We start from the raw sequence: 20,999 nt of genomic DNA, 5'->3' as shown, positions 1-20,999 counted from the left end.
AAGGAGAGAAGGGCAGGTGGACCCCCAAGACGGTGAACATCGCTTTGTACACCCACAACCAGTCGGCAATTCGGGGGGTGTTGAGGTTGAGCTGGCAGAGGCGTTCGTGGTCGGCAGGGACGAATACTTCGTAGCGTCCCTCCTCGTCACCACCCCCGCATAGCTGGTCACGGAGGCGGAAGTCCGTTAACTCCTCTAGTGTCATTTGCGAAGGCGTACTCTTCACGTCCGAAACAACCCAGTCATATCTGTCAATGGGGGGATCTCGGAAGGGGAAGTTGCGCCATACCTACAGTGGGAGAACCACACAGTCAGACTACCAAGTCGGGAAGTCGGGAAAGCTAGAACTAACGCTAAGCCCCACAGTAAGGCCTATCTGCAGTCAAAATGAAGCCCAAACTACCAGAAACCTAAATGGCAACCCCCTCTAAAACCTAGCTAATGACAGTATGAAAAGCTACACGCACAAGCCTAAGCACTACTCAACACGCAAGAAGCAGAAGCAATGGAAATCATCTGATATCTAATCCGAATAAACGAAAATGTTCAGCAAAAAAGGACGTACTTACCAGAGAAATTGCTTGCAAAGGAGTAGCAGGAAAATTGAAAGGAAGGCGATTGCAGGAAGCAGACCAATGCAATCCAGAAAGTTCGAAGGGAAGCAGAAGATACAGGGCAAGGATAGTTTGGCAGCAATGAAAGGAAACGGTAGGAAAAGGGAAGAAAAACAAAAACGAATGAGTAACTACCTTGGAGAAGCACAAAAGTCAGGGGCAAAACAGACCTTTCCCTTCCCACTTTCAAATCAGTCATAAATGCATTTAATTGCAGGCGTAAGAATGAGACGACAAACAGCACCATCTCGAAGCAGTGTAACCTGCTCGCGCATAGGGGGCATGCTCCAATCACGATCGCGCCAACAACGGCGCTCACGACCAGAGCATCAAAATTAATTTTTTTTCCATATAAAAATATCTTTATAGTAGTTATCTATTTATAATCTAGGGTTTTAAGTTTTTCTAGTATTATACAGCACTTTAATGAGTAACGAACCACTGATCAGGCGGTGCAGTGACCCCCTACAGGTGATATCTTTGTCGTGATAGGGAAGACAAAGAAACAGTGCTCTGTTCACCAACAAATTTTGTCCAACGGGTTGTTGGATCGAAAATTCGAAATATTCCTTTCCAAATAAACCACTAACTGGAATTCTATGTCGATGTACAAGAATGACAACTATACACTTTTAGAGCCAAAATGAAGAGAAATGGTAACCAATGGAACATTCTATTCTACAGGCCTCAAAACAGACAATAAACTACCTCTCCACCCTGTAAACCCCCTGAGCACTAAGACCCCAACCAACTTTTTTAAAAAAATGGAGAAAACAAAACTAGAATGGTTCTTACAAGAATGAGCTACAGATACAGTTGGCCTAATATACAACCATCAATCATATTCTCAACCCCAAAAGATATGTATAAGGACCTCAGCCTGATCAATCAACTAACCATCCAATTTCCATTTTGTCCAGCCTTTTTTTGCTTTTTCTGGTTTGTTCTGTTCAGCATCCTTCAATGTTTTCAGCAATACACTAACTGACTTCATATCGGCAGAAGCCCATGGTCGAACCACCTTCCTGCTCAATGTGGTTTGTCCAAACAGTATAAAGTTTTACATTAAAGGGAGGTAAGCTCCCCCATGACCCTTCCTCAACACTAGTGGTGCCGCATTGTCAGGGACGTTATCCAATTCCTCCTTGCATGCATCAATTACATCACCAAATCCAGTTGCCAGTGTAGCCAATTGCATCCGCAACTTCAAGTCCCTTGTTCGTTTCAATAGGCACCTGAATGATCTTCCTAAATATTTAGCCCACTCGGCTGGCAAGCCTCCACCTGTAAGCCAGACAGAGAAATGAGATTGGTCCCCTCTGGCAGCCACTTCAGCTCTATAGAATCTAGCTAAATCAATCAGCATTGACGGCTGAAGAGGTAGAACTGCAACGAACTCTGCCACAAATTCCTCCATCACTTCAGGTTTGAGCATCTGGTTCCAGAGTACTAAAGCCCACTCACTTGGTTGGTTTAGGTTATAAGCTTCAGCTACAATTAAAGCCTCTTGAAAACGAGATTGCTCAACCAAAGCTCGTCTAGCATTGGTTTCTGATAGATTAAGCCACTGGAAATCAGGCATTCGAATTTGCAAGGACAGAAGGGAAGCCTGTGCACAATTGCTTCGTGTTTTGTTGCCAGCATCAATGGAAGAGTGAACTTCAGCAGCTTCAATGAAGTAGCGCATGGAATCCAATAAATCCTCATTCTGGTCCATGTCATAGCGGCGGAACCACTGTTCACACGATTGCTGTGCTCGTGACTCTAAAAGAGCAGCTGTCTCATGTTTCATATCAAAATGACTGTAGACCTATAAAGAGCACAAAACCATAATCAATAAATTAACACATTTTTTAATCAAAAGTTAGCTTGAGCTTTGAAAGATGTTAAATCAGACTTTGAGAAAGAGAGAAACAAGAAAAGAATCTGAGCAACTGCAAAAAAGCAACTTGTCCACCTTTCAAGTCGCTGCACTTTTTTTAATCGAGTCCCTATACTTTTTTTCATTTTAATTGAGTCCTTGCACCAAATTTTTTTTTAATTGAGTCTCTACACTTTTTTTTTTCCTTTTATTTGAGTCCATGTACCAATTTTTTTTTTAATTGGGTCCCTATACAATTAAGCCAATTACTACCAAGAGGGACCCAATTGAAAAAAAAAATTGGTGCAACGACCCAATTAAAAGGAAAAAAAATATAGGGAGCTAATTGAAAATTTCGCGAAACTATAGGGACCAACAGAGTAATTAAACCTATAGAATATGCCAAGACCAAAAATGTATTCATATCTTACAAAGCAGGACGAATACCAAAAGAAAAAGAAGGGTATTCCAGCTTTATAACTTGATCATGGATATACAAGTGGCAGGCATTAGAGGAAATATCCTCTAAGGCAAAAGGTTATCAATTATACAACTTTTGATATAAGTTTATATGTTAGCACTTTACAGCATACAATCATTAATTAATATATATTTATATGCTACACTGACAACATTGTAACAGTTGCCATTTTACCAACAGAAGGAAATACTGACCATAGCAAATGCATCAAGGTCATTAGGGTTGAAATGCTTCAAAGATGTAAGAACAGCCATTCGAAATCCTCTGACAGCCTCAGCAGTGCCTGTGTTGGTGTCTGCAGCAGCAGAATACTTCTGGAGCAGAAGATCCAACTGACCGTTTTCTATGAGAATGCCAAGAATGAAATTGAGAGCATAAAAGTTTCCAACCCCGGTTATTAATCGAGCCAAACATGAAAAATCACCCTCCAATACATAAGCATCAACCCTAGTTGCAGCAAGAGCTACGAGGACATCAACTCCATCAAGGCATGCAGATGACTTGTAGAAATGGTGGGACAGAATAAGAAGCTCAACCTGAAAAATGTCAATTTCATCAGGCAGAACGAGTTAGCCAGCTTCAAAATAATGGAGTGACTTTGCAACAATGAATCTTTATTTTTACTTCATGTTACAGCTTCAAAATGATTATCTGCTTAAAGAATAAGGCTGAGCACAATAGCAATGTAAAAGAAGGGGGCATTGAAAAGATATTAATGGAAATTACAATTTTATTGGAGAAAGAGGACAGAAAGTTGAAAACACGATCATCTGATAATGGTACCAAGTTTCTGGTAAAAATATGTACAACTGACAACTATCATTGTGATACCTCACAAGCATGTGGTATCTCCTGTCCAGTAATCACCAAACGCATTAAAGCATGCCCAATTTCTGGTTCAGAGGGACAAAGCTCTGCCCACTTCAAGAAATCTGAAAATCTCCACAGCAATGGAGCAGGTCCTTCTTCCTTTTGTGAATCCATATACCCTCCACGATGTGCAGCCAACACACCCTGAACAATATAAATTGTATACAGAAATATTGTATTATGAACTCTTAGAATCTACACAAATTGTATATATAAACAGTTTTTTAACCCAACATTGACATATGAATAAACCTACAACCAAAAATGATGCCAGTTCAAAAATCCTGGTTAATTTCTTTACTTCATTGGGACAGGCAATAAGCAGATTTTAACATATTCAACATTGACAATATACCCATAAAAGGGGAAAAACACGCACACAATTGAAGATAATAAAGAACCAAACCTTTAGGAAAGATTCTGCAAGTATTTGAGCAATGCTTGACGCTGGCATTGGATGAGTCTGCACCAGCATGTTTGCCTCCTCAAATGACTCCTGTGCTTTAAGAGAAAGGAGCTGTAGCAGTTCAATTGGTTGCTTGTTGAACGCCTCAAAAAATGAGAGTCCCAAGGTGTTTGCAGCTTTTATAACTGCTATTATTCTCTTACATAACCCGCGCCCACTGCCTTCTGTAAAAATGGCCACCAAAGACTCCAGAACCTAGCATCATTGTATGTCCACAATATTTTATCAATACACATATCATGTCAACATCTTTAAAAATTTTTCAAAGGAAACTAATTGGCAAAATACAGCAGGAAAAATAGTGCACGCGTGTGCGCGTACACGTATGTGTGTGTATTTTTAGGTAGAGGAGGGTGGTTAGATAAGAACCTGCAGTGGGTCCACATGGTGCTTGCCCTTCAGTAGACCATGTGTTTGTATAACTGAACGCACTTCTTCGTCAAGCATTGACAAAGATACATTGCTGGGAGGAGTTGAAATAGCAGCAAGCTTCAAGGCCGCATCTACAAGTTTAAATTCAGATGGTATTTCTTCAGGAGAGAACTTAAATTGCAGTTGCTTGGCTGCAGTAATTTGCCCAAATTCCAATAAAGATAGTACAGCTCTTTCCAGCTCTGCTGCTCCAACCCTTTCGTCCCACCTAGAAAATGACATTTCCAGTTTTAGGTTCTCTTCATTCAACTGCAACTCATTTTTGAAACAGTGGGCACTAGATCCATCATCACTATCAGCACTTTTATCTGCTGTTTCAAGAGGTGGGCGTCTTGATTGCATGTATCCTTTGCCCCTTCTTTTTGTCTTTGAACCACCACCAAAAGTAGTTGAGAGGCCAGCATCCACTACTTGATTCTTGTAAGGGATTTGGTTATCAATTCTATTCCTCATTGAATTTATATGGTTGTCCATCTTTGCTATTATGGTTGCAGTTCGGTCAATAATACTGGATTCATTCTTGATAGCATTCTCCCTGACGGAAAAGGTAAAATTGAAGTCTCCTTCACTCTTTACCTGGCTCTCAGATTCAACCGCTAAAAGCCATACTTTGGTTTCAATTTCACGCAGAAGATGCAATGGGCAGACACTGAAAAATTGAGCAACAAGATAAGTAAAGATATTAACAGAAGTTCAAAAAGTAAATCTGATATGTTCCATACGGGCTGGAAAGGCTTATCATCCCACTCAACCATTGCAGAGAAAGCAATAAAATTTCATGAAGCTCCCTTGCAGGCAGATCTTTCTCAACAGCTTCAGCATGTTTAAGGAAAAATAACCCAGCCTACAATCATTAAATGGATATAAACATTAAGAAAAAACGTAGCATATATGTTTAATTGAACTTTACAACAGGTACTAGAAACCAAACACACTTGAAGAGAAGGGAAGGAGTATCTGATGAATAGTGTGTGACAGTGGCTCCATAAAGCAACCCTCTCTTCTGGCACGTCCCAAAGAAACTCCTTCCACTCGGCTACCATAGATTCAGCCTAGAATTTGTATAAGGGGCAAAGAAAGTTGAGGAAAAGAGGTGAGACATATTTGCAAAAATATGACACAAATTGCCACTATTCATCACGGTAACAACAACAACAACAACAACAACAACAACAATAATAATAATAATAATAATAATAATAATAATAATAATAATAATAATAAAGCTCCATTGGAGCTCATACTTAGAGCAAATGTTAAGTTAATTCAGCCTACAAATTATCTATGAACCCAAATAGCTGTTCAAGTAGTCATTAAATAGTGAAATTTGTAAACATAAACATGAAGATTTTAAGATTGGTTCAAGACTTCCCCAAAATTGAGGTCACAGTTTGTAAGAACTGTAGAATGTCACAAGCAGGTTTTCAATTATAAATACTACCTGAGACTCAGTGACATGATGCAATGAAGATTTCCAGGGGGTTCCACTGGCCTCCAACTGCTTGGCCCAGTTCCTTGCTTGCTCCCACTGCCTATTATTTTCTAGTGCAGACAACAGTGAAGCATCATCTGCAGTTTCATTATCAAAATGCAACACATTATCTTTACGAAGCATAGGTTCTGCTAAATTAATTTTCCAATAAGCCCTTCGGTAGTGCGCCGCAGCAAGTCCACCATCACCAATGTCAGTGGAGGCAAGAAGTTGCATTAAGCATCTTTTCTCATACGGAGAGGGGCAAGTTGAAAGCACTGCATCAGCAGCTTTTGAAGCTGTAGAACTAATCCATGATGTTCCAATCTGTCCTTCTCGTCCCACATTTGCCTGTGAGTACATCGGTTCCTCTTTAATTCGTGCTGAAAAGGAACCCAAATGAGCAGAAGCTTCTGAGAGGCGCATTTGTGAAAATGCCTGACCAAAGAGGGGATATCAGTATTGCACGGAAGATATCCAAAAGGAAAAAAAAAAACTAATGCCGGATACAAAAGGCCTAATCCAATGCACAAATCCAATTAAGATGCAAAATGCCAGTCAAAGCATCCAATGCTTTCTAGACAGGATTTCTTGCCCTCTTTCTTTGTATGATAGTCTTTCTCTTTAATCATTTTTTTTTAAATTAAATATGGCAAAAGGAACAACATGAGAGAAAGAGGGTCAAGCCACAAGTATAAAGAACTGCATCATCATTACCAAGAATTTTGATAGCACTTGCCCAATGATAGCACACACAGACAGAATAGAATTCTCCAGTCTCCACTATACATCACTACATGAATCAGAAGCATTTTGGATTAGCTAGCTTACCTGAAGGGCACGAATGAATGGCAGCAATGGACATGATGGAAGGAACATCTCGAATGCCCTTAGCAAAGGCAAGAACAATTGTTGTTCACAAAGCACTGCAACCATCTTGGAAAGAGAAGCTGGCCTTTCATTGGATTCACTTGCAACAATTATACCTCCCGTCTGTCCTACATCTCTTTCATTCTCGATAGACTTACCTTGGGAATCAAATATTTTTGGACCCATAGAAGTACTTGAGATCTCAGATATTACAGAAGTAGATGAGTCGACTGTAATGGGTGTTATTAACCGTCGACGCTTGGGACTCTGCCTATTGTAATGAAACGTAAGAACTCTATCACCTACAGGCAAGGAATTGGTTGCATTTACAGCTGCTCCAACATTATCTGCAATCTGGGAAGCAATATTATGCACCTTGATCGATGAAGTTTCTCTGTCCATAGATATAGATAATGAGTTTGAATCATTGAATTAGTTTCTAGTTTCAGCACATGTTTGAGTATGCATGTGCTGCACATGGATATTCCACTAGGTGGAGCTGGCTAAAAAATGTTATTGCTTTATCAGGTATTTCAAAAAATGGACACAATGTCAATAAGCATAGGCATGATTTTTCTCTTTAAAGATCGAAAACATATAGAGCATCGATTTCATCATATATGTATTCAAAATAAACAATTTCAGATTAGTCAGAGTAGGACTAAATAGTGCAGGACTGCAACCTACTCACAGAAGAAATGCAGAACATTATAAAAATACATCATGATGAAAATCACATGAATATAATTATGAACGTGAAAACATTAATTACTTAAAAGACAATTCCAGTCACCTTGCTGCAGTAATTTCCAACCAAACTGTCAGGCATGACAATGGTGAGACATCAGGGAAACATGAAGCCACCATTGCCAAAATTGACCAGGACAACTCTTTTGCTTTTGTCAAGAGAGCTTCTCCAGGACCTTTGTGTTTTTCACATTCTGCTAATATCTGGAAGAGTTCAACTGGAACACACATGTTTTCATTAGGAAAGGTTGTTTCATCACCTTTCTCTGGTGAGGTTGCCTTTTTCTTTGATTGCATTGCTCTCAAAACTGTCATCATATGAAGTCTCAGACGTGGATCACTAAACTCCTTTGATGCCTAGCATTGAAACAAGAACAGAGGTTGAAATCTTCACTATAACATAACTTATCCATTCAAACTTTTTGACATGAACTAGAGCAGGAAGCAAGACTCACCACTTGGACCACTGTATCAAAAGAATATCCCCCAATCTGACCTTCAGACAAAAATTCAACCTGACAAGAGCAAAAGATAAATCATACCATACCATTACAGTTCAAGTAAAATTAAAAAAAAAAAGGAAAAATGTATTTTCAGGGTGGGGGGAAGAGAAGTAGCTACATACCCAGTCATTATCTCTAGCTAATAAAGCAAGATACTTTGTACTTAGGGGAAGCTGATGCATCCTACAAAAATTTGTTACCAAACTCCAGCGCTGGCTAGCAGCCTTTCGTTCAGACCTTAACTGTGCTCCATCACCATTTCCAGTTAGCAGCCAAGACCCATATGTATTTCCATCTATAATCAGCGGAAGGCTTGCTTTTTCCAAATGGTTCAAGACAAGCATAAGAGCCCGAGAAGGTTGTCTACCTGAAGCTCCATTCCCAGTAGAATTTACTGCAGAATCCTTGTGCAAATATTCATCAGCTAAGGCTCGAGCAAGAGACTCAGTCAAGTCACCTTCATGGGATCTTGCATGAAACATAGATCCCTTGGGTGATAATTGCCTGAGATTTTCATTATCTTCACTTAATGTGTAGAAAGAAGAAATTCGCTTTAGCACAGCAATATCAGTGCGCAACATGCTGGCTGACAGACCACATAGCTCCAGAAGAAAAGTGCATGAGGCAACAAGCATAGAATCCTCAAAATGCATAATAGCAATTGGCAAAACCTGACAATTCAAGCAGCACAATTTTAAGTTTATCATTTAAAATTTCTATGAGAACCATCTTTTTGGTAAAATCATATAAAAAGCAGTTTATATGATCTAGTGCAAAATATATTAAGACTGTTTTGCAGGTTGTCAAACATAAATCACGAGAAAACTCTAAGGTGAAAAATCTTTCCAATCCCCATTCTTCATAATCAAATCAAATGTTGGCACAAGGTAAAGTGGATTATCCTACCCATGCTTAAAGCTCAAAGGACACTTGCAGAAGGATGTTTTTCATGTAATAGCTGCTTTAAGCTTTTAGATTGAACTGGATTTAGACAAATAGATTCATTTGAAGCATGACTTCGGAGTGATGTCAATCAAATTTCTACTTATCAAGTGAAGTTTTTTGTATTAATTTTTTTTTTTTCAACAATGCTCAATGCACTGATTTATTTCAATTTTGCCTCAGGTAAAGTACATAACCCAATTTGTTTTTTTCAAAAGAAGAAAGCAAGGAGAAAAACATACAGATGAAAGCAGAGTCTCTTCACTTTGCTCAAGTGGTGAAAGAATAGTCTGGACATCTAATTGAATGCTTGCTTGTCCATGAGCTGAAGCACCGGCCTCCTCTTCAGACTTCATATTTTGAACTCTATGGCCAAGGATCTGGTTGAAAGCTGCCAAAGCACGTCCACGGTGCAAATGGTGCTCAAGTCCAAGGCCATTTTCCTGAAAATTTGATCAGAATTCTTGATATACAAAACAACATTATCCAATTACTGAATGATAATGGTGAAGAGGAGCGTTGTTGGAAGCTGTTAACATTCTTGTAGCAAGAAATATAGGAGGATAATAGCACATAATATTGGGAAAGGTAATTCGAGAAAAAAGAACAACTAGAAGATATACAAAGTAGAAAAAGAAGCAATCAATGTACATACCTCGAGTAAAGGGCCATGTAGTTCTTCCTCAATGTGTCTTTGGATAGTTGCCTCCCAAGAAATTGCACTTATCTCAGCATGTACATCAGCATTTATGAATAAATCAATGTCTCTGTGTAGCAAAGTTTCCCCAGTAGGAAACCCTGAAAAGGATTGGCATCCAATAGGACCCTGTAATATAACCAAACCTAGATAACTTGGGTTCCATAACTGTGTTTGTATACAAGAACATTCAAAGTTCAAACTACATGAAGAGGAGTTAACTGACCGTCAAAGGAGTAAATCTTGACTATTAGACTTGACATGAATGTTCAAAATTAATATTTAAAATATAGAGCCATGAGATTTTTTGCCACATCATGCGACCTTTAATTTAATAACTTCTAATATTGACTGTCTATACATGGTTCGACAGTGAAAATTTACTCCTCAAATAAATATAGTTCTCTGTTTTTCTCTTTCACCATACGACACATGAATAAACAAACTAAGAGAGAACAGAAGATCAGTAATGAAGCTGTCTGCCAATCACTGAAAGGACATGTAAAACAAACGGTATTCTTAAAGGAAACAACACCAGACAGGTATAACATGAATTGAATTAAGACAAAATATTGTAGAGAAGATTGCAAAGGAATTCAGTCATTCAAAAAGGAAAGCAAAATTTACCTGCACATAAAGTTGTATTAATCTCCGAATGGGCTTAGGAAACCAGCATGGAAGCATTTGTAGAAGTGAAGTATCACGTCCAGTAGAGAAAAAATTGTCATCACGCCAACTAAGATAATCTGATAAAGCTGTATTACAAAATTGTGATAGGCAAATTGATGCAAAAGAGAAAAAAGTTAGCTTAAGTGCCAATGAAACTGAGGATAAGGGGTTGGGGCAGGAGTTACCCAACAAATGAGGTTAATGGCTAACCAGTTTTTGCTTTAGGAACCAACAAGCTCATTGTATCTTGTCCAAGACATGCTCCTACAAGCGTGCGCCACAATGTTGGGAACCGTAGCAAAGTTGGCCTAAGATTCTCCAATGTGCACTGGGCAGAGGAATTGATATGCATATTTACACCACCACTATTCAAACAGCTTTGAATTGGCAAAGCAGCATGCATCAGGGTTGCTAGAGCTGCCATTTCTCCCCCTCCTTCAGCAATGTCATCAACAGTTCGAATTATTTCATCTAAATCCATAACACTGAGGCCACTTCCAGGAACCAAATTTTGTGACATAATTGAGCGAGCATTAGCAAGTGAAGCCTCGTACTCACACCCCTTAACTCTTGATAAGAGCAGCCATTTTGCCCATTGACAATCAACCTGTTTTTAGATGCAATGTATTAAGCATCAACAAGCAATAGATAAAAGAACGTTATAAGACACTTCACCACAAAGGACAAACCTTTAAGTATAAGAACAATGTATGCATCGTAGCCACAAGGGGGAAACAAGAAGCATAATTACATGAAAGGCATATTGATAAAAAGAATAACAGACGCTACAAAAGGCTTGAAATGCAAATCTCTATGCAAATAACAGCTCGGCAAATGAAGAAAAGTATAAGGATTTGAGAGGTAGTGCTAGCAAGAGATCTCTTGGTATTGCACACACTAGAGATTACCTCTCATGAATAGGAAGAAAAGAGTAAACATGGAACAGAATTACATACTTCTAGAAGTTTTAAAGATGCTTAACTTAATGAAGAAAATAATAGTGAATAAGGGATATTGCAGAAAACTTCCACAGAAATCTCCATAATAAAGCCTCTTAAATGTAAGGATATTAATTGAGATAGAGACTTATTGTCTTGGGTTTTATTTTACTTTTCTGTTACTAAGCATGCCTTATCCTCCATATTCCTTGTAAACATTTTACACCACATCTGAATGAGTTCACTATAGTGTAAAACAACAGAACCTAGCTCATACTAGCGTAGTAATTTGAAGAAAGAATGAGAGAACAAACAATTAGAATTGATCAAACCAAATTACAATAACACTCAATGGAAACTACGAAACTTACTGCAGTTTCCTGTAATGCAAGAAGGGAATCACGATCAAGGACCAAACTATGACAATCAAGGTAAAGGTCCAAAAGACTTGGCAAATTATATTGTGCACAGTGATGCACAAATATTTTATGCATAGCATGTACAGTTCCATCTCTATCTGATAAGGTCTCAATAAGATCATTGTCCAACAAAATCTTATCTTGATCAGATACGAAACCTGCCCGAGCCAAAAGAGCAACCATCTCCATTGTTCCTTCCCAATATTCTTTCAAAAATATAAATCTTTTTGCAAGCTTTTCCTGCATGAGCATTCTCAACCACCCAGAGCAAATATCAGGTGAAAACTGATATATTTGGATATCTGGCACTTCCATGCATACAGAATCCAATTCTTCAAGAGAGCCTAAGAAACTTCCGTAATTAGAAGCCTTCATATTGCATCCTAAAGACGAAGTAGTTTGCAAAACATCCAAATTGAGTTGAAGGCTTCCAGCAGATATGGCATATGCCGGTATCATGTCCAACAGTTCAGATACTTCTTTCCAATTATTGCGACCCCCATGATATTCAAGTTGTGATTCCCACAGTAAAGATATTCCCGAAGGAGATGATTGATTCAATATCATCTGTAAACACAAAGATGAATAAATAATGCAAGAGTAACTGAAAAGGAAGAGTTTTCGTGTTTAGAAGGTATACAGATTTATTTCACTTCTAACGAAAAAACAAAATATTAAGAAAGACTAGCAGCAAGCAGTGAGCAATAGCAGCCTAGTCCCTCTGTAAATCAGTAACAGCAATCCCCTTCAACACTCATTAGCTAAGCTACAAACCAAAGCCAATATCCCCAACATTAGGTTAATAACCCAAAATACCTAGGGCAAAGCTAGTGAATGGATCAAGAAATATTTTTTATGAGAAGTTCAAACCAAAGCAACTTTCAAGAATTCGAAAGGAAATCTTACAATGTACAGGTTGGAGTTGAGTACTCAAACTTGAAGAGACAAATGGACAAATGAGAAGTTCTATGTGATGCAGTATATCATAGCAAACTTCCAACTAGGCATAAGAGTCCAATTTCTAAGAACTTGTATGAGACATTCACCCCAGTCTTTCTTTCAATAAGTAAATGTAAATTGACAAGAAAATTGGTTTAGAACCCAACAAAAAAGTGTATTCAAGGGGGAACATGTGACCATCATCTTTGGTGTCATCAAAATTCAGTGTAAAAATATATATCATCAATACAGACATGAACGCACAGAATCAACTTACACGATCAATGGTTCTTTGCTCCCAGGTATCAAACCAGATAGCAGCAGCAGCCCAATATCCAACATGAGCCTCATCTTCATCAACTTCTACAGAAGATGTACTTCCATTGATATTCATCCATGAGTCCAAGACAATTCCATCAATCTCCCCACATTCAATGACAAGGCTATCAAATGAATGGTTATGCAAGAGCTGTAGTCTATTTTCCATCGGCAAAACAGACTCTGATGAAGTACCATTCTCTCTTAGCCGCCCATGATATGTTTTCCAGAAACTGCTGCTAGGATAAAGACTCTTCTCACACACATGCACGGGAAGGAACGAATAAGATTGCAAGTCTTAGATAATGCAAATTCCTCTATCGATTAGTTAACTACACTTGAGCACAAAATAAGGCATAAATTCCACATACCTCAATCAATGACATATCTTCCAATATCTTCCACTCATATGGTCCTAGATAACCATATCTTTTCAATTCCTCAGCAATCTGGGCCCGCAAAGATCTCCTTACAGTGCCAAACAAAAGTTGCTTGAGACAGGATTCGATGTTCTCTCCAAGTCTTTGAAGTGTTGAAACAGCAAGCTCAGTTTCACCCTGTGTAATCATAGTATTAGTCACATTATTTTTTTATGAAAGCTAACGAGAGTAAAATAACTACCTTCAAAAATAAGTCATAAGCAACAGCTCTGCCAATATCACGGACTTCAGTGAAAGTATCATGAGGCTCTTTGCCAGCAACAAAATTTTCCGATTGATGAAGATGCAGTTTAAGTACTGCCAAAGGCAGACGACCAGAGAGCAGAGCATCTTTAACCACATTTTTAAGGTCCAGATTATCTACATTCCAGCGTGCCATCATCTCTTTCGGATTTTCCACAGGCAAAACTTTCTTTTCAGAATTTCCTCCTAAAGGGGATACTTCACCAAACTCTTCCGAGACCAAAGGAGATTTTGAATCAACAGGCACTAGTGCAAGGTTTTCGTTGTTGTCACTACCAGGAGCAGGTAGAGGTAAGGAAAGCTCATTTTGGTTCAACATGTCCAATGACACTAAATCTGAAGCATGAACTGAAAGTTGGGATTCTTCCTGCAACATATCAGTACAAATTAAAGATGACTCTTCTCCGATAGTAGCCTGTAATTAGCAACAAGATAGTACTAATTTTCAGGAGAAACAATGCAATCAATTTAAATAGTAATCCAAGAAACAGAATCATTCAAAACCATACCAATCCTTGACTGGCCCTTTGGAATTTCGATCTAAGCCTACATTGCAGGTTGCGTATGATCTCCAAGAAATGAGCCATCTCACGAAGTTTTCGAGCAAAATCCACTTCTGCTTGCAGTTTAACTGGTTCAATAGGGGGAAGAGAGAGTAATTCTGTTTTGTTAAAGCCCTCTGCAATGATCATATCTCTTTTATGTTGTATCATTCCATATTTACGAAGCATCCTGGTTGCAAAGGAAGTAGCCAGTGCAAGAAGCCTAAATGTTCACCACAAGAAACGAGATATCATAAATCAGATGAAAAAACCTATAACTCAAAAAGGTTGAGTAATATCCACTAATTTTTCTAACAATTTATTTTCTCCTTTCAAATGTACTGTACTAAAGGAGAAAGCACAACAAATCTGAAAGAATATGAATAAGAAAAAGAACTTGGTTAATTCCTAAAGGGACCTTCAAAACTCACCTAATTTCAGTTTTCTCATCCAATGTAGCTGTCCTAAACAAACTAGCCATAAGGAAATTCAAGTAGTTCCAAAATTCTGAAACACTCTTACAACTTTTTTATACAAAAAATCCGTAAAGATAGCCATCTGAAGGAAACTAAACAAAAGCTAAAAGACCAATGTGATGTCACATATATAATTAGAATGCCAGAATAGACCTCTACTCTATATATTTAACACAGATGACATCATGTCTTACAATTAGCAAATAGGTTTATATAATAAATTATGAATGATTCATAACAAAGCTAAGAGTTGCAACATGCAAATAAATTTACCTTGAAGCAGCAGAAGTTTCGCTATCATTTCCATTTTTGTTAACAATGAGAAAAACTGCAGCAAAGAGCAACCTCAAAATCCCCTCTTCTGCTAGATTCACATCCACAAGCATTTCCAAAGATCTGTTCATCAATAAAACTGGAAAGTGAATTTCATTAGATAATTTTTGCTGTTAAAAAACGCTAATATTACATAAGCACAGCGATGTAATCCATCTCAACTCGAACTTCACTATTACTGAAACAGTTTAATGCACGACAATATAATTCAATGTAAACCAATGTACTCCAACAACAAAGTTTTCTTTTATAATAAAGAGGAATTTTATCAACATGAAAAGAAGTATACATAACGATAAGAAACGAGACTAAACGAGACCAAACAAGAGTATACCAATGAAGCAAAGCTTTTAAATCTCTCAACATATTGGAGGAGAAAATTCCTTTGTAAAGATCATGTGCTTTACACCAAAAGAAGTCAAACAGCTAATCTTATCCTACAAACCTTGCTTGTCAATGAAAATTGTATTTTGCACCAAAAAGCATTATATTTCTGAACCCAAGCTGCATATAGCACAATTACAAGAAATAGCTGCACCAAGAAGCCTACAAATATCCAGCATATTACTTATAATTCATCCTACTCAGTACTTCTGTCCAGGCAGCAGACCTGACCATCCTTCGACTTCTAAATTTCCAGATAGCCTCGTCTATAGTCCAAACCCTCTTAGTGTAACAAAAGGTGAGAATCAAGATGTTGAAAGATTCGAAAAATGCTTCAAGAACATGTAGATATTTATTATAAGTAAGCTAGCTCCTTACCGAGAGAGGACTTTATATTCCGTGTTTATGTACGAGTTAAAAATACATATTATATTGTACCTAAAACAAAAAAACAAATCATATTTTCAAACAGCAGTGGTCACACCATTGTACCCCACCCATTTGGTTATCCATCCATACTAATTCTAAAGTCTGAAAAAACCCAGTGCTATAATTAAGTCCTCTCTAGAGGAAAGCTCCATAGCCATTTAGCTTCCCAGACCAAGTTTATGCACACTACATTCCCAAGTAACACAACCTTCATGCCTTTGGTCAACGTCAAACCACCTGAAAAACAAAATGACATCTAATCCACTGTGCCGCCCCGCACCTGACCAACCTTTTGACCCATCATCTGTCCATGTGAATTGCCACCACAGATAAAATACTAAATTATAATGCAGGCACTGAAATAGCATAAATGTCCACCCTAGAATATTTCCTACATTTCTGCAAAGCACTATCCCACCTTGAAATAGTGCTGCGCAAAGCATCCATGAACACATGCAACATATCATAACTCAAAACTACAAATTCAAAATATACTATGCCTATTAGATCAATGTCTAAACTTTCGCCTACTTACCTTTCTATTTCATCAAATTTCAAGTAGTCCAGTGCTATTTGTAACTGACGAATGCGAGAAACTTTGACATCCCATCCTGAAAAAGAAGGAAATAAATAATAATGAAGCTAAAACTATGTTTAAGAAATTCTAACCACCACCCTATTATACAAACCTTATCCAAACTTCGAAAAATAAAAGAAATAAATATCCCATCCAAAGTTTATTTTACTCTAATCAGGGTTATTCTAATTTAACAGAAAACCATATGGTTTCAACAGTAAAAGAACACACAGATACATCCCCCCTTACTCTCTCTCTCTCTCTTTTACATGCAAAGCATCATGGGAGGCTAAAATGAATTATCCTTTTCTTTTTGGTTTTCGTAACACTCACCATTTTCTGAACACAATCGATGTGCCTCTTCAGTGCCTTCATACAGAAGAACTCTGTCCAAAATTTCAACTTTCCAAGGAGAAAACCTATTCATTGTTTCTTTTGTTTCCACATTGTCCTTTATTATGTCTGAAATCCCTAAACCCTTACTTGATGGGCAATAACCAATGTGCTCAGTAGGAAGAAAATTTGTTGAAATTGAAATGGAGGGAAGATACACTGATAGACCAGCTTCCTTCACTATATATAAAGAACCTTGGAAAATGCATCCAAGTGCTTCTCCAATAATAGCTTCTTCTTTTCCATTAAAGTGGCACACATCATATTTACTACCTATGAAGTTGTCATCATGAACATCTAACTTCACTTGCAGATTAAAATGGACAAGCAGAGAACCTCTTTGATTTTGTGCATAATTATTTCTAGAGAGAATCGTAAATCCCAGAGGAGAAAAACAAATGGAATCATCCCCAGAGACTCTAAAACCAGGAAGGAATATTGTTCTCATAACAAGTGAATTCAAATCAGAACCATGAAACTTGTTATCATTTTTAGCAGCAGCAGAAAATCCACTTGAATAGGAGCCAAACAAGTCTGTCTTTTCTTTAAATGTGCAGTCATGAATTTGCTGAAGCACATTGGCCGCCACAGCTTTGTCTGGGAAAGAAACCACTTCACTTTTCATGTTCAAATCACTAGAACGAGCATTGCCAGAAGAATTAGAGTATACCACTTTGCGATTTATATCATACCCACCAACTCCCCAACCAACCAACATTCCAAGCCCAAATTGCTGACCATATGGAAGCAACTTCTCATATGAATAGTTCTTGTCAGGCACATAATCACCCAAGGAAATCACATAGATCACACCGCATTCATCAACCACAGCTAAAAGGGAGGTATGTGAAGCAACAACGAACCTTTTGAATGACCTCCTAAAAGAACCACTATGCTGATCAGACAACTTAGCCTTAATGTCACACTCTTGCTTAATATCTGTACCATCACTCAAGGAAAACTTTTCTGACCCTTTCATATCAAAATGAGGGTTAAGTCCACAAGCATGTGAAACATTTAATTGTGTCACAAGTTCACCAGACAATGCACCATAGAGAGCAATCAAGCCAGAAGAACTAAGACAAACAAGGAGATCATCAGAAAACTGAAAATCCATCCACTTATTTGCCAGACTTATGTTTATTCTTTCATCTAGCTTCACTATTGAAACCCACTGAATACCCCAATAGTCTAACCTAGCTACAAGAAGTAAATTTCTTATCCTGCCTCCTTGAATTGCATCATTAATGTTTCCAGACAAATCATGCGGTAACGTAAAAAAGAGCCCAACCAAGCAATATGAAGCACTTGAGAACACTCTTGGGCATTCATAGAAACCATTAACCTCAATACCAAATACACTAGAAAAACAATCAGAATTAGAATCATCTCCACACAAGCTCAAGCTTGACTGGTTAGACACATCACCTCCATCAAATATGTTAAATGAAACCACTTCTGCAGAGCAAGGAAATTCTGTATTCTTAGGGAACTTGCTCCAGATACTACCATCTAATCCAGTAGTATCAACTTTAGTGAAAAACGACTCCAAGTATCTCTTAGCAGCAGGACCTCTCGGTAGTTCAACTCCACTATCTCCAACAATACCATTTATAGTCTGACCTTCATCACTCAGTCTGGAAGACTCTCCTACTTCTATGTTTTGAGCTAATGTAGCAACAGGCCCCCATTCCACCCACCTGCCTTGGCTAAAGTTCCCCTCTACTGCAGCTTGAGCAATTCCTCTGGTTTTGTTCAGTTTGGGAAAAGCATGGATGGACACCCCACGTCTTCCGGACACAAATAGAAATTCTCTAAATGAAGCATCACTGTGCTGATCATAGCTGTCTCCACAACGTGCCCATGCCAACGAGCTCACATCACTAATAAATGGGTAACTTTTGGACCTTGGACACTTAAATTGAGCAGGATCAGTATCAATGTTGATTTCTGATCCTGAAGTGCAAGGTAAATCATTCACCAAATCTGATATACTAGGCCTAGTGAATGCCTGGGAGGAAAGAGTCGATGAACCTGGACTGTGATTATCATTGTCATGGCCACTTTCCGGAGCACTAGAATGTAATTCTCCTGCATAAAAAGGAAAGCAAATGCATATACCGCAACAGCTTAACAACACAAATCAGAAACATCTGTGTGACCACTACAGAACTTAAATCAACAAAAACGAAAATAGCAATCACCTTTTATCAGCGGAAGCAAAAGAGCTTCTTTTTCATAAGAATGCAAAAGCAGTATCTCTCTTGTGGGAGAAAGAAAAGCCTCACGAAATTCCGAAAGCGCAAGTGGAATATCGGAAGGTTCCCACTTATGTAACTTAAGTATAGCAGGATCATCACTGCCCATGGGCATACCCATTCTGCTCCTGATTCAACCAAACACGATTCAATAAAAGGGGAAAAGAATCACAATTAAACAAAAACAAAAGTTAAGAAGTAACGATAACTGATAACTACACTTAAATAAAACTGCAAACAGTTTTCACGGTCAACATCAGTATTCCTAAGACCATCATAATGATCTAACAAGACTTGCAACGCCAAGAAACTTCGATAAGCGTAAATTAAGTTATTTTTTTCCAATTCTCTATAACACGCAAGATGGTGTTAAGACTTAACTATCTAAGTCTGTTTTCAATTTTATTTAATTTATTCATGCAAATAACCAAAATCGCAAGTTGAATCGAGCAGTGCAATCTGGTACATGCGGAACCTCGAAACCAGTCAGGATTCAATCAATTGAAACTAAACGATTATAATCTTTAAAAAATCCAAAAGAAAATATAAATAAAGTATAATCAGAGAGAACTGAACATGAGAATTGAAGAGCAGCAGTGAAATTCGAATTTGCACAAAGGAAATGAAAATAAGAAGAATGGATAGAGAACCTGGATTGGGGCGACGATTAAGAAGATGGATGCATGGATACAGAGTGAGAGGTATCGTGTGTGTGCGCGTGTGTGCACGCTCCGATAGAGAGGGTTGACGACGACGATGATGATAGAGAAGAGTAACTGAGAACAAGAAAAGAGGTGCGTGCGTTCTTGGCTTCTTGCTCTCTCTCTCTCTTTCTGTCTCTGCTATTCTTTTTCTTCCTTCGCTGCTCGATCCCACTCACTTAACAGCTTTTTCGTTTCACCATTTTCATTTTTTCTCCCTTTTTCTAATTAATTTTCTCACTTTTAATCTTTTATTGTCCTTTTCTTTTAATTCACTGACTGTAATTAATTAAAGATAGAGTGAATATCCGGCCGGCCTAAATTTTTCGAACCAAATGAGGTCTCGAACAAAAAAAATATTAAATTTTTTTGTTTTATAGAGTAAATTTAGTTAATATATTTAAAAAATGTAATAAAAATAAAAATTAAACAGTTTTAATAATTTTTATTAAAGATAACAAAATTCTTAATAAAAAAAATTTATTAATTTTAATTAATTTTTAATGAATAAATTATGTAGGTTTATGCTAGGGGTGTGCATGGGTCGAGTGAAACCGGGTTTGATGTGACCCAGACCCGACTCGAAATATATACCGGGCCTATTTATTAGACCCGAATCCGGCCCTAAACCCGATGAAACCTATACACTTTCGGGTCACGATTATACCGCATAAAAACTTGGTGAAAACCGGGCCGTTAACATTACATTACCTTAATACCTTCTTATAAGCTAGCATGTGAAAATATCCAAATTTCCAAAACTCCAACCATTATTTGGCATGGTAAAATTCACTTAGAAAAATATAATAAGAACCAACTCTTCTCTAAAATTAAAGCATAACCATAATCAATACTAATATTGTCTAATAACACTAAATATTTAAATCAATATAAATAACACAATATTATGCATTCTTATGCATTTTAAACATAAAATATTAACTTATAGTCTTATAATAACTAATAACAAAATATTAAGGTTTACA

General features: G+C 37.7%; 2 protein-coding genes across 6 annotated transcripts in view; both read right to left on the bottom strand.

Annotated features, from left to right (window-relative positions):
• Nucleotides 1-20,999, bottom strand: part of LOC107631143 (RNA cytidine acetyltransferase 1) — a 568,507-nt gene that overhangs the window by 59,954 nt on the left and 487,554 nt on the right. The gene's annotated exons all lie outside the window — the stretch shown is intronic.
• LOC107631144 (spatacsin carboxy-terminus protein) lies at nucleotides 1,143-20,211 on the bottom strand. 5 transcript variants are annotated; one of them, XM_088508040.1, is made up of 26 exons: nucleotides 19,963-20,211; nucleotides 19,259-19,440; nucleotides 16,995-19,145; nucleotides 16,620-16,695; nucleotides 15,212-15,350; nucleotides 14,430-14,685; nucleotides 13,859-14,287; nucleotides 13,609-13,794; nucleotides 13,197-13,490; nucleotides 11,933-12,547; nucleotides 10,834-11,230; nucleotides 10,582-10,709; nucleotides 9,913-10,083; nucleotides 9,500-9,700; nucleotides 8,438-8,986; nucleotides 8,268-8,327; nucleotides 7,859-8,169; nucleotides 7,027-7,459; nucleotides 6,166-6,633; nucleotides 5,660-5,776; nucleotides 5,447-5,568; nucleotides 4,662-5,373; nucleotides 4,233-4,487; nucleotides 3,788-3,970; nucleotides 3,151-3,492; nucleotides 1,143-2,424 (listed from the first exon to the last, which is right to left on the bottom strand). In XM_088508040.1, exons 5-26 carry the CDS (start codon nucleotides 15,340-15,342, stop codon nucleotides 1,675-1,677), a joined length of 7,110 nt encoding a protein of 2,369 aa, XP_088364166.1. In that variant the 5' UTR covers nucleotides 15,343-15,350; nucleotides 16,620-16,695; nucleotides 16,995-19,145; nucleotides 19,259-19,440; nucleotides 19,963-20,211; the 3' UTR covers nucleotides 1,143-1,674. The 5 variants fall into 5 exon arrangements, with proteins under 5 accessions (XP_088364166.1, XP_020975003.1, XP_020975002.1 ...); XM_021119344.2 differs by having other exon boundaries at nucleotides 13,859-14,335; nucleotides 15,212-15,334; nucleotides 19,259-19,434; nucleotides 19,963-20,206; XM_021119343.2 differs by having other exon boundaries at nucleotides 13,859-14,335; nucleotides 15,212-15,334; nucleotides 19,963-20,197.

Source organism: Arachis ipaensis, chromosome B3 (assembly GCF_059453495.1).
Source record: "Arachis ipaensis isolate K30076 ecotype BB chromosome B3, ASM5945349v1, whole genome shotgun sequence".
NCBI lineage: Eukaryota > Viridiplantae > Streptophyta > Magnoliopsida > Fabales > Fabaceae > Arachis > Arachis ipaensis.
Note: the sequence above shows the minus strand (reverse complement) of the source record. Positions and strands in the feature narration are given on the sequence as shown.